Source organism: Schistocerca cancellata, chromosome 6, assembly GCF_023864275.1.
Source record: "Schistocerca cancellata isolate TAMUIC-IGC-003103 chromosome 6, iqSchCanc2.1, whole genome shotgun sequence".
Taxonomy (NCBI): Eukaryota; Metazoa; Arthropoda; class Insecta; order Orthoptera; family Acrididae; genus Schistocerca; species Schistocerca cancellata.
Window position 1 is genome coordinate 512,821,921 of NC_064631.1, and position 13,841 is coordinate 512,835,761.

Consider the following 13,841-nt stretch of genomic DNA (forward strand, 5'->3'; position numbering starts at 1 on the left):
AACGTAAAGTCCCGAGCGACTGGAAAAAAGCGAAGGTGACACCTGTATATAAGAAGGGTAGAAGGACGGATCCTCAAAATTACAGACCAATATCCTTAACATCGGTTTGTTGCAGGATTCTCCAACATATTCTCAGTTCGAATATAATGAATTTCCTTGAGACAGAGAAGTTGCTGTCCATGCATCAGCATGGCTTTAGAAAGCATCGCTCCTGCGAAACACAACTTGCCCTTTTTTCGCATGATATCTTGTGAACCATGGATGAAGGGTATCAGACGGATGCCATATTCCTTGACTTCCGGAAAGCGTTTGACTTGGTGCCCCACTGCAGACTCCTAACTAAGGTACGAGCATATGGGATTGGTTCCCAAATATGTGAGTGGCTCGAAGACTTCTTAAGTAATAGAACCCAGTACGTTGTCCTCAATGGTGAGTTTTCATCGGAGGTGAGGGTATCATCTGGAGTGCCCCAGGTAAGTGGGGTAGGTCCGCTGTTGTTTTCTATCTACATACATGATCTTTTGGATAGGGTGGTTAGCAATGTGCGGCTGTTTGCTGATGATGCTGTGGTGTACGGGAAGGTGTTGTCATTGAGTGACTGTAGGAGGATACAAGATGACTTGGACAGGATTTGTGATTGGTGTAAAGAATGGCAGCTAACTCTAAATATAGATAAATTTAAATTAATGCACATGAATAGGAAAAAGAATCCCATAATGTTTGAATACTCCATTAGTAGTGTAGTGCTTAACACAGTCATGTCGATTAAATATTTGGGCGTAACACTGCAGAGCAATATGAAGTGGGACAAGCATGTAATGGCAGTTGTGGGGAAAGCGGATAGTCGTCTTCGGTTCATTGGTAGAATTTTGGGAAGATGTGGTTCATCTGTAAAGGAGACCACTTATAAAACACTAATACTACCTATTCTTGAGTACTGCTTGAGTGTTTGGGATCCCTATCAGGTTGGATTGAGGAAGGACATAGAAGCAATTCAGAGGCGGGCTGCTAGATTTGTTACTGGTAGGTTTGACCATCATGCGAGTGTTACGGAAATGCTTCAGGAACTCGGGTGGGAGTCTCTGGAGGAAAGGAGGTGTTCTTTTCATGAATCGCTACTGAGGAAATTTAGAGAACCAGCATTTGAGGCTGACTGCAGTACAATTTTACTGCCGCCAACTTATATTTCGCAGAAAGACCACAAAGATAAGGTAAGAGAGATTAGGGCTCGTACAGAGGCATACAGGCAGTCATTTTTCCCTCGTTCTGTTTGGGAGTGGAACAGGGAGAGAAGATGCTAGTTGTGGTACGAGGTACCCTCCGCCACACACCGTATGGTGGATTGCGGAGTATGTATGTAGATGTAGATGTACAAGAATGCACATACTAGAAGTGTAGTTGAATACAAGTGGCAAATATGATATGAAAAGTCATGACGTCTTCTTTTTTGCCCCTGGTAGCCGAGTGGTCAGCGCAACGGAATGTCATACCTAATGGCCTAGGTTCGATTCCCAGATGACTTGGAGATTTTCTCCACTCAGGAAGTGGGTGTTGTGTTGTCCTTATCATCATCATTTCATCTCCATCAACACGTAAGTCGCCGAAGTGGTGTAAACTCGAAAGACTTGCACCAGGTGAACAGTCTACCTGACAGGAGGCCCTCGCCACATGGCATTTCCATTACATCTTGTTGATGCAACAGCATGTCATACAACCACATTATTAAATCTGAGCAATGAAAAATAATAAGCCATTATGAACACAGTTTTTTAGTACCTTGAATATTCACTGTGTTCAAAGACTACTGCTACTGATTTGTGTATGGGAGACATGAATCAAAGACAACTGAATGAATTATAAACCCTTGGGTGGACTACACAATGTGACACCAGCACAGGACAAGACAGATACATCTGCAGGGGAGTGGCAGATGATACATTTAAATTAAAATGTCAGTACAATGATGGAGTAATGATACAGATGTATTACATAGCTTACAGCATGTAGACAATGTGTATGCAACACTTTCTGTGGTACACCCCTGACATCAACCAAAATGCACCTTCAACTGCAACAGAATTCCAAACATTCAGAATGTAAATGGATAGATAACAAATCTACTCACCAACCAGCGGCAGGGGAACACACACTGTTGTTGTTGTTGTCTTCAGTCCTGAGACTGGTTTGATGCAGCTCTCCATGCTACTCTATCCTGTGCAAGCTTCTTCATCTCCCAGTACCTACTGCAACCTACATCCTTCTGAATCTGCTTAGTGTATTCATCTCTTGGTCTCCCCCTACGATTTTTACCCTCCACGCTGCCTTCCAATACTAAATTGGTGATCCCTTGATGCCTCAGAACATGTCCTACCAACCGATCCCTTCTTCTGGTCAAGTTGTGCCACAAACTTCTCTTCTCCCCAATCCTATTCAATACTTCCTCATTAGTTATGTGATCTACCCATCTGATCTTCAGCATTCTTCTGTAGCACCACATTTCAAAAGCTTCTATTCTCTTCTTGTCCAAACTATTTACCGCCCACGTTTCACTTTCATACATGGCTACACTCCATACAAATACTTTCAGAAATGACTTCCTGACACTTAAATCTATACTCAATGTTAACAAATTTCTCTTCTTCAGAAACGCTTTCCTTGCCATTGCCAGTCTACATTTTATATCCTCTCTACTTCGACCATCATCAGTTATTTTGCTCCCCAAATAGCAAAACTCCTTTACTACTTTAAGTGTCTCATTTCCTAATCTAATACCCTCAGCATCACCCGACTTAATTCAACCACATTCCATTATCCTCGTTTTGCTTTTGTTGATGTTCATCTTATATCCTCCCTTCAAGACACCATCCATTCCGTTCAACTGCTCTTCCAAGTCCTTTGCTGTCTCTGACAGAATTACAATGTCATCGGTGAACCTCAAAGTTTTTATTTCTTCTCCATGGATTTTAATACCTACTCCAAATTTTTCTTTTGTTTCCTTTACTGCTTGCTCAATATACAGATTGAATAACATTGGGGAGAGGCTACAACCCTGTCTCACTCCCTTCCCAACCGCTGCTTCCCTCTCATGCCCCTCGACTCTTATAACTGCCATCTGGTTTCTGTACAAATTGTAAATAGCCTTTCGCTCCCTGTATTTTACCCCTGCCACCTTTAGAATTTGAAAGAGAGTATTCCAGTCAACATTGTCAAAAGCTTTCTCTAAGTCTACAAATGCTAGAAACGTAGGTTTGCCTTTCCTTAATCTTTCTTCTAAGATAAGTCGTAAGGTCAGTATTGCCTCACGGGGAACACACATACAAAGGGGTTTAACTCTAACAAGCTTCCGGAGCCAGTGGCCCTTCTTCTGGCAGAAGAACTGAAGGGGAAGGAAGAGGAGAGAAAGGAAAGGACTGAAGAGGTTTAGGGAAAGGGGTACAGTTTAGAGAAGTCACCCAGAACACCAGGGTAGTGGAGACTTCCCGAACGGGATAAGAAGGAAAGACTGATTGTTGGGGACCGCACTGGACGAGATTTGATACCTGATAGCTTAAAGGTGGAAGACAGAATAATATGCAAAACAGAGATTACTACTAAAACATCGTGCATGAGTTAATAAGAGTGAAAAGCTAAGTACATTGTATGTAACAGAGGTGGGAGGAGAGACTGCGAAAAAATGGACAGGTCGGAAAATGAAAGATGTAGAAATCTAAAATGGAGTGAAGAAAGGAGTAATTACTGTGAAGAAATGCTGAGAGGGAAGAATTAATGTAAATAAAGGTGGGGGGGGGGGGGGAGAACCACCTGCAGAGTTCTGAGAAACTGGTGTCTGGGAAAAGAATCCAGATGATGCATGTGGAGAAACAGGTGCCGAGGTCTGCAACAGGATATTGTGTGTTGCCTGTATACGCCCTCTGCCTATGCCCATTCATCCTGACTGATAACTGGGTGGTAGTCATGCCGCTGCAAAAGGCCAATCAGTTTTTGCATAACAGCCGGTATATGACATGTCATTTCACAGGTGGCTCTCCCTTTGATGTATATGTTTTGCCAGTTACAGGGCTGGAATAGTTGGTGGTAGGAGGGTGCATAGGGCAAGTCTTGCACAAGGGACAGTCACAGGGAATAGAAGGCATATGGTAGGGAGATGGGTGTAGAAGGAGCATATGGTCTTACATGGATATTGCGGAGACTGGAAGGTCAACGAAATGCTATTCTAGGTGTAGTGGGCAACATCTCAGACAGAATGGATCGCATTTCAGGGCATGATTTTAGGAAGTCATGGTCTTGTTGAAGTAGCTGATTAAGACCAGGAGAATACTGGGTGACAACTGGTGTGCTCCCAAGTTGTTTTTTGGTGGGATCAGCAATACCATGATTGGATGCGATGACCTGGGATGGCAACTGTCAAAATGTAAGTACTGTTGTTTGTTAATAGGTCTGATGTGGATGGAAGTGTGCATCTGGCATTCAGTGAGGATGGGATCAACGTCAAGGAACGGGGCATGGGATTTGGAAAAGGACCATGTGAAATTTAATTGGGAGAGGGTAGTTTGAGATTCCAGGAATTTTAACAGATCAGCCTCACTATGAGTCAGTATGTCAAAGATGTCATCAATGTATCTAAACCAAACAAGGGTCTGAAGGCTTGTGGATGCCAGGAAAGCCTCCGCCAAGCAACCCATGAAAAGACTGGCATAGCCATTCTGGCTATTCGTGCGGAATGGCATCAATGGTGACACGCAAAGTGTGTGGCGGGAGTGGGACGGCCATGGATTTCAGACAATCTAGGAAATGTTGGGTATTCTTAATATAAGGGGGGGGGGGGGGGAGTCTTTGTACTATGAGTTGCAGGCATTGATCAACTAAGGCAGATATATGTTCAGTGGGTGCTTTGAAGCTATCAACTATGGGACGGCCAGGATGATCGGGTTTGTATATTCAGAATGGTAGGCCAAATGACTCATTCCCATATTCTCTGTTGAATCTCCTTTTAATTTGGACTGCTTCGAAGACTGAGTGTGAGACATGACAGACAAAGATGTTATCACCTTGGAACATGTTATCAAGCATCATGCCTGACGATAATGTAATATGATGAGCTGGGAAACCACAACATTGACTGGAAGTGACTTAACTGCTGTGAACTGTAGCCCAATACAAACCGTTAGGCAATCAGTCAGCAATGATGAGACAAAGCAGCAGAAAGAAGAGGAATGAAACAGTGAAGGGTGGAGGGCTTGAGGGCTGGGCACGCAGTATGCAGATGTGTGCAGCAGCTGCAGTATCTGCTATGGCACCTCTGACAGGTTATATTGTATACAGTGTCCCACATAAAACCAGAATTCCTCAAGCATTCGTTAATCACCTCTAGTCAAATTGCTTGTGAAATAGCAACACTGTCTCGAAATTTGGCTACGCTGAATTTTATTGGAAAAGTTGAGTGCAGCAGTGTATTCATGCATCAATTGTTGTGAGAAGCAATTATGGCATTGTTATAGAAATGGGGCAGTTTGCATTAGAACGGCAAACTGATATTGTGACTGTTACATAAAGGCAGGCTCCATCAAGGAATGTAAAGAAATGTTTCAAGCAAGGTATCCTGGTAAGAAATGACCAGCACTATTCGAGATCTGTACAAAAAATGGAAGGCTGTAGGATCCATTCAGAACATGCAGAGGAATATGCGACTGACAGTGACAACCTCTGAAACTATTGACAAAACTCATGTGGACATTACGAGAAGTCCCTGCAAGTTGGTAAGGAGGTTGTTGCAGCAGGTTTGTGTATCACATACATTGAGTCTTCATGTACTAAAAGAAATTAAATTAAAAGCCTATCATGCGAGTTAGGTGAAGAGATGAAATTTGAGGACCAGTGAGAACCAAGAGTTCATTATTGTAACTGGTTGTTAAAACCAATTGCTAACAGTTACTTAGAACCCTTGCTTTCCTTCATTTCAGATGAGGCCTGGTTTCTCTTGGCGGGCTATGTAAACTCAGAGAATTGCAGATACTAGTCACAGGACAACCCACATAGTCTGCATGAAGAACTTCTCCACTCAGAGGAGATAGGTATTTGGTGTGTGTTTTCCAGCATATGCATTATTGGCCCCATATGTTTCAATTACACTTTAAACAGTGCCAGATATCTAGAGATCTTTATCTCTTTCTATGTGCAATTAACAGATGTGGAGAAGCTGTATCCAGTATTCCAACATGATGGAGCAACTGTGCACACATCCAAACAAAGTATGGCCCACGTCACTAACATGTTCATGAGGATAGACTTTCAGTAGAGGCCTCTGCCCCCCCCCCCCCCCCCCCCCCACAAGTCCCTGTTACCTGTGATTGTTATTTACAGGGCACACCAAAAAGCAAAGTGCATGCACACAATCCTCACCCAACAGACACTCTTAAATGTAACATTACTAGAGAAATTAATAACATCATGCCAACAGAATTACGGTGTGTTGCTGGTAAAGTCATCACATGAAGTCGCAATACCAAGATGCCCACGACCACAAGTTCCAGCATCTCTTATAAATAGGTAACTATGTCTTTTTTAACATTACTATCATCTGTTCTTTTTCAGTTAGTTCACTATTACTTGAATCTCGAGCATAAGGTGTCCTGGTTTTATGTGGGACAATATGTAGAACATTTTATATGACACTTTAACACAATAGTTTGCCTCTGTGGAACTTACTAAGGCAGCAGCAACAGATTATAAAAATATATTTATTTAACTGCTGATTGACAGAGAATTGACTAAGGCATCAATATTGCATTTGTAAGTAGGAAATTAAGTATTAATTACTCTAGATTTCTTACAGGATGACAGTAATTTCCACCAGCACATTTAGCAGTATTGTACTTACTCTGTGTTCAAATGGTGTTGCAATTTTCTTGATAAAAGGCATAACTAAGTGTATTTGCATGACATACCTGTACACTAACGTATGAGTTAGGGCATGCATTTCGAATTGCTTCTCCTGTATTGTTTTGGATCCAAGATCTTGAACCATATATGACTGTAATAGGAATCTCAGGAGGCAACAAATGTATCCGTTTTATCATTGGATTCTTTGCCCATCCAAACCCAAACATCATTGAATGGAAGGCTGCTTCACCACTGAAAACAAAATTAACAAATGGATTAGAGCTTAACAACGATGAGTCAAAAACAAATGAACTTGGATCTATATGTACAAAGTAAATATTCTGATAATAGACCAAACATTAACGATAGTGAGGTAACTAATATATGATGGAAAATTATTATTATTTTTTTTGACAGGACAGCAATACATAATAATCCTTTTCACTATTATTACTATTATTATTACTTCTTTCTTTTCTCAGACATTACATCTGGTCAAAAATGGAAAGTGACGCGGACCCTGATCAAGCGTGACTTCCTTTTAACTGTACGGTATACGTTATATTGCATTTAGGAACTTTCGGGTAATTGAACATGTATCAATAATTACGGGTTTCTGTAGTTGTATATATAAGTTTGGATGTAGCTGTATTGCATTGATGTACTGGTGGATATTGTGTGGTATGACTCCTGTAGTTGATAGTATAATTGGTATAATGTCAACTTTATCCTGATGCCACATGTCCTTGACTTCCTCAGCCAGTTGGATGTATTTTTCAATTTTTTCTCCGGTTTTCTTTTGTATATTTGTTGTATTGGGTATGGATATTTCGATTAGTTGTGTTAATTTCTTCTTTTTATTGGTGAGTATGATGTCACGTTTGTTATGTGGTGGTGTTTTATCTGTTATAATGGTTCTGTTCCAGTATTATTATTATTATTATTATTATTTCATTCAATGATCATCTCACAAAGATATAGGAATTGCCAATGTAATACGTTACAAATCAATAGCTCAAAATGCACAACACATAGAATGCATATGCTTTATGAGGATAGGACAGGTGGTCTATGAGGATAGGACATTATTATTATTATTATTATTATTATTTTATTATTATTATTTATTTTATGGCCTTCATTGGACCACTCTAGTCAAAAATACAAAGTTGTAAACAGGTCGTTACACAGGGATACAATTTGGCTCAACAATAACTTAATATGATATTTAGGTAATATAATTATTAAAGTCTATTCTTATATGAAAGGTGTTTTGCTCTTCTGTCTGCCCAATATTTCTTCATTCTTTCAGATATTATTATAATAATATTTCTTCATTCCTTCAGATATTATTATAATATATGTCCACAGCTTGTGATCTTGTGGTTAGTGTTGCTGCCTCTAGATTACAGGGTCACGGGTTGGACTCTGGCCAGGTCAGAGGTTTTCTTCACTCGGAGACCAGGTGTTTGTGCTGTCCGAATCACTTCAGCTCACCTTCATCAATCAACAAGTCACTGAATTGGCACCAAATAGAAAGACTTGCAACAGACAGCCAAACAACCCCAGACATGGTCTCCTGGTCAATAATGCCCTATGATCATTTCATTATATTATTTTTGTCCCATAATGTGTCCATATGAAGACAAAAATATCACTTTGTGTAGTTTACAAAATCACCTTTATAATGGACTCATCATTATGAATCACATCAGAACATGATAACAGTAGGTACTATTTGCCTCGTGCTCCAGCCGTTGCCAACCTTGCTAACTGGCAATGCAGAGGTGGGCACTACACCATGCCACAATTTCTGCTTCTGACTCAGCATAGCAGAATTTAGATGTTCGAAAAACTATCACTGTTACTTTTCAGCATTAATACTTGTCATGCTTGCTTTATGCCACCGGCAATGAACACTATAGTGGCTAAATAGCCTCACTAGAGCTAAACTGACATGGCAAGCAACACTAAATGTTCTACATGCATCCCAATCCACTTGTTACAGGCAGACATAACAGAATGATGCTCTTGGGTGGAGCATCATGTGATACACAGCTTCTTGCCACTGTGAACTGCCCTGTCACCCTGCTTCTCATGTGCACACTACTATAATGGGTCAACGGACGTAAAATATGATGAAGTGTAGTTCCACATCAGTTGGAAACAGAATAAAAATGTGAGATTACCACACATCATAGGATCGCTGGCACTCTTCAGGACTATTTTATTGGTTTTGGATTTAAGCTCAACTAGGTTCTTTCTCAACCACTCAATAAATGAATGTTCTGTCACTGCCCCTTGCACACCACTTGTAAATTTCAAACACCTGATAAAAACAAATCAGTAAGTTAAATGCCAGTTCCATAATATGCAGAACAGAGAGCCCTTGATGCTACTATGCCTTTAAACAGTCTGTGAAAATTTTCCTATCACAACAACTTGATGAGTAGCAAAAATGCTATAGCTGAATGTGAACAATATTGAGAGGGCAAACTGCTACTCATCACGTAGAAGAGGTGTTGAGTCGTAGACAGACACTATGAAAAAGACTGCTAAAATATGAAGCTTTCAGATGAATGAACAGAAAACACACCCACACATTGACATAGCAAAATTTTCACGTGCTGGTCCCCCAGTGCCTAGAGACTGTGACTGTGTGTATGGGTTGGGCTTGTGTGAAAATGTGTGTGTGTGTGTGTGTGTGTGTGTGTGTGTGTGTGTGTGTGTTTTCTATTCTGGGAGGATTTTGTCTGAATGTTTAATATTTTAGCAACCTTTTTCATTGTGCCTATCACGACTCAACATGCCATCTGTGTGGGAAGTAGCACTGTATCCTTTTCACACTGTTGTTATTCCATGCTGGACTTTCCATTGTTTGATACTGTAACGTGACACTGAGGTAATCTAGGTGGCAATTTTATTTTATTAAAACATGCCACAAGATTTTTGTATTTTTCTAATGTGATGAGAGCAAGTTTATCTTTACAGTGTTTGTAGTAGCAAATGATCTTGAGTTGCTATATGACTTACTAACAACTATTTCAAATTCAACTAGGCCTGAAAAAATATGATGTTTATGAATGTGAAAATTTGTTACTGTTCAAGAAATTGACTTCACTCCAAAGTTAATGAGAAAATTTTAAATGTTTCATTATAAATACAATTTCCATCAAATATCGAACTAGATCAATAACCTACTTTATTTTAACATTAACGTTATCTGAAACATTTTACTGCAGAAAAATACACATCATCTATAATAATGAATGAGAGATTTGAATTTTGAGGAACACATTTCAGTTTTATATGTAAAACTAAACAAAAGTGAGCCAAATCTTCCATTATCTTTGTGATCAGACCATTACAGTGGAAAAGCTACTATGGTGCAGGCAAACATTCCCAGAACGAAGAGAATTTACAGGGCTCCAAAACTGTGGGTAAATGCCAAGCACACTGAAATAATTCACACTCGCTGACAATGCTGACTGAAGTATTAAAGATAACAGCAAAATTACTGTGACATACCATATCATTAACTACTACAAAAGGATAATGACCTAACAGCAAAACTGGTTTATTTTGAGTTCTGAGTTACATAAAGTTAATATGAAGGCAGTTTGGACAGTAAATTCCACTGCAGTCTGGTGCTTGGACGAGTTAAAGCAGCTCAGTGATTTCAACACAGCTGTGTGACCTGTCTCAGTGTGAGTTTGGCAGTGTCCTGGAACGGTTAATGAACTGTTGTTTGCATTGTAACTGTAATTGAATATCAAAATGGCCCCTACCATTGAAAGACCTATCACCTGTGAATTACGTGCTGTAATCTGTTTTCTGTGTATGAAAAACATGGAAGCTGTAGCAATTTAGTGAACTTTGTACAATATACAGAAAGAATGTTATGAGTAGCAGTTAAATGATTGTTTTGGGAAGGTTGGATCAACATTCACAAAGAAAACAGAAGTGGATGACTGTCCCTCGTGACAAATGAACTTGCTGCGAAGGTTCACGACAGTATCAGGGAAAATTGTCAGTTACCGAATAAATAATTATCAGCCAAAAGCATTGTTGGTGGCAATAAGAAGGACAATGGTGTCACTGGTGCTGCACATTTTTGCTATTTTGATTGAGATAAGCTCACGCTAAAGCGTTCTTCTTCAGCACGTCAGTGTACAACTTGGGACAGAAACAGCTAAGTAAAAAATCTGTGCCATTCACGTGTTTATTTATATGTAAAAGCCAACTTTGGAATTTTCCTTTGTGAGAGACTGCATGTGCAAGATTTGTGCGACAATTTGAAATTCTAGATTTGTTTATTTCACTGTTTTCTTCATTTTGACGTAATCTTTGTTTATTGTATCAATACCCATTTGCACTGTGTGAATTGTGAAATTTTGAACATTTCCGAGTGCAGCAATAACCTCTTACTGTTAGCATCAATTGTAGGCTTGAACTTATTTGTGCTGTTTCAAAATTTTTGAGAACAGTAGGCCTATCTTTGCTCGTAAAAATCATTATCTAACCTTATTGTATAATTACAAGAGTAAAAGTTTTTTAAAGAATTTTCAGATGTTTACAAAACCACATTTTTGTAAGTTACCAGTCTGAGTGTTTTGGGTAACTTATTTCATAGCAAATCAGCATTCATGATTCACAGTTACTGTCAAAGAATAGACCACTAAGAATTGCATTGTATATCAATTCAAATTAATGTGCACTTTTTAGAAATTTCACAAGTTACCATTGTCCTGTGCATATCTAATTTGCAGTAAATCAGCATTTGCGATTTAGTTGCGTAGCAGATATTGTATCTAACACGTTGTGTTACAATTAGTTTTTTTCTTAAAGAGGCATACATATTATCCATATTTATCATAAATTAACTCTATTTTCGAATTTGCTAATGCCTATAATTAATGTCAAAAAATTTCAGGAAACTAGTAATTTTTACCACAGATGTTTCTGTTTCAGGGTGTATAAGTGGACAAGGAAAAAAAATTCCCGGGTTTTTCATGGTTAAAAAATAAACTTTTGCTCTGGTGAAAACACACTTTTCCCGTCTCACGTGACAGTATACTTTCCATAGGGGTCGTAAAACTTATCAATACTTTACATGGTTAAGGTTCTATACGCTAACGTAGAGCCTCCTGCCACTTTAGGAAACAAACCACAGAAAAAAATGCGTTTTGGAAAGATCTTTGATTTGCAGCAACATGTACGCTGCAAATTTTCATATTACGAAGGTACTGGGTGCACATAAAGCCCAGGAACACTTTCAATTATTTATTGTACAAGAACCAAACATTGTACAGATATCATACATAGGCCATTATGAAGAGAAATCCTGAAAGTTTGTTTTCACGTATACTGTCAAAGGCGTAATCTGGTAAGTTCGTGGGTATCTGAACATGGAGCTGCCGTATCGATAGAGCGGCTGTGCTACACAAGGGGACAACTGTTTCATGAAATGGCATCCCCAATCACCAGATCTCACGCCGTGTGACTTTTTTCTGTGGGGACACATTAAAGATCTGGACATGATGTAGCAGAGCTCCGGGAGAGAATATGGGAAGCAACTGCCACAGTCGACAATGCCACGCTGGGACGGGTATGGCAAGAATTCGATTACCGTATTGACGTCTGCAGGTCACTCATGGTTCTCATATCAAATGTTTGCAAAAAAATTTTCAGAGTTTCTCTTCAAAATGTGATATGTATGACATCTGTACAATGTTTAGTCCTTGTGCAGTAAATAATTGAAAGTGTTCCTGGACTTTATGTACACCCTGTATATAGTCAATTTCCACCAAACACAACGTTAGTTTCCGAAGCATTGAAATTGAGATCACCCTGCACTTTTGTAAACCAATTATAGCTCGTGTCACATGAACTCGCCAGCCGCTAATAGCAGATATTCATCACGTTTACATGGGGCTCCCAAAACCTGATTTCGTAAATCGATCTCCCAATACAGCTCCTGGGTAGTCACATAATCACTTCAAAATCGATTCTGCAAATCCGTTTCTGTTTGCCTGTTTTCCAGTTCCACAATCGATTTTTGCTGCCATGTAAAGCCTGTCAGTATAGAAGCATGCTTGGGCTGTCAGGTTTAGTCTTGTTTTTAAAAATTTCTACTAATATTGACGGAGTGGCTTTTTGTACAGTGAAGGATAAGTAGAAATATTTGACTGAAGCTGTTTACACCTCGTGTAACTGAAGAGAAAAAGCGATTGTGCTGACTAAATCATAAACTACATCTGCTGTTTTTCACAGGCGCCGTGGTTAACTGGGCTAGCAAATCCGCTTCACACCTTAACATGTAAACACAACAGCAAAAAACTCGGTTTTCGTCTTTCGAAAGATGTGTTGGCATGTAAAAGTAGTGATTTAGAGCACAGGATACATGAAGTAGTCAGCCTGTAGCAACATCACTGTTAAGTAGTGCGAACACACAAGGAGAAGTTCATGGTTTAAATTAATGTACATACAGTAGCTACAAGAAAAGCTAAAGTTTCACATATAATATGTCTTTTTTGCAGGTGTTAGACTTTGATATATCACACAAATGTGCCAGTAAAATTTTAAGTAATGACGTAAATGTCTTGTCTTCTGGGCTTGAAATTATTCTGAGTGACTAGCCCTCAAAGTGTTAAGCTTTAAATGAAAATCAAACGCTCTGTGATTTAAGAAATTTGAAGCACGTTCACACATGAACATAACTCATATTGCGTAAAATTAAATGTACTTTGAAAGTAACGTTGTGTCCGGGCAGTTCTAGGCACTTCAGTCCGGAACCGCGCTGCTGCTACAGTTGCAGGTTCGAATCTTGCCTCGGGCATGGATGTGTGTGATGTCCTTAGGTTAGTTAGGTTTCAGCAGTTCGAAGTCTAGGGGACTGATGACCTCAGACGTAAAGTTCCATAGTGCTCAAAGCCATTTTTTTTTTTTTTTTTAAAGTAACG

The 13,841-nt window shown here is 39.5% G+C and overlaps 1 protein-coding gene across 1 annotated transcript in view; it reads right to left on the minus strand.

Moving 5' to 3' along the window:
• LOC126190954 (1-acylglycerol-3-phosphate O-acyltransferase ABHD5-like) overlaps positions 1 to 13,841 on the minus strand; it is a 113,749-nt gene that overhangs the window by 21,335 nt on the left and 78,573 nt on the right. The window contains exon 8 of the mRNA XM_049931614.1: positions 6,945 to 7,131. Within this exon, the coding sequence (XP_049787571.1) occupies positions 6,945 to 7,131 (187 nt within the window). The remainder of the gene's footprint in view (positions 1 to 6,944; positions 7,132 to 13,841) is intronic.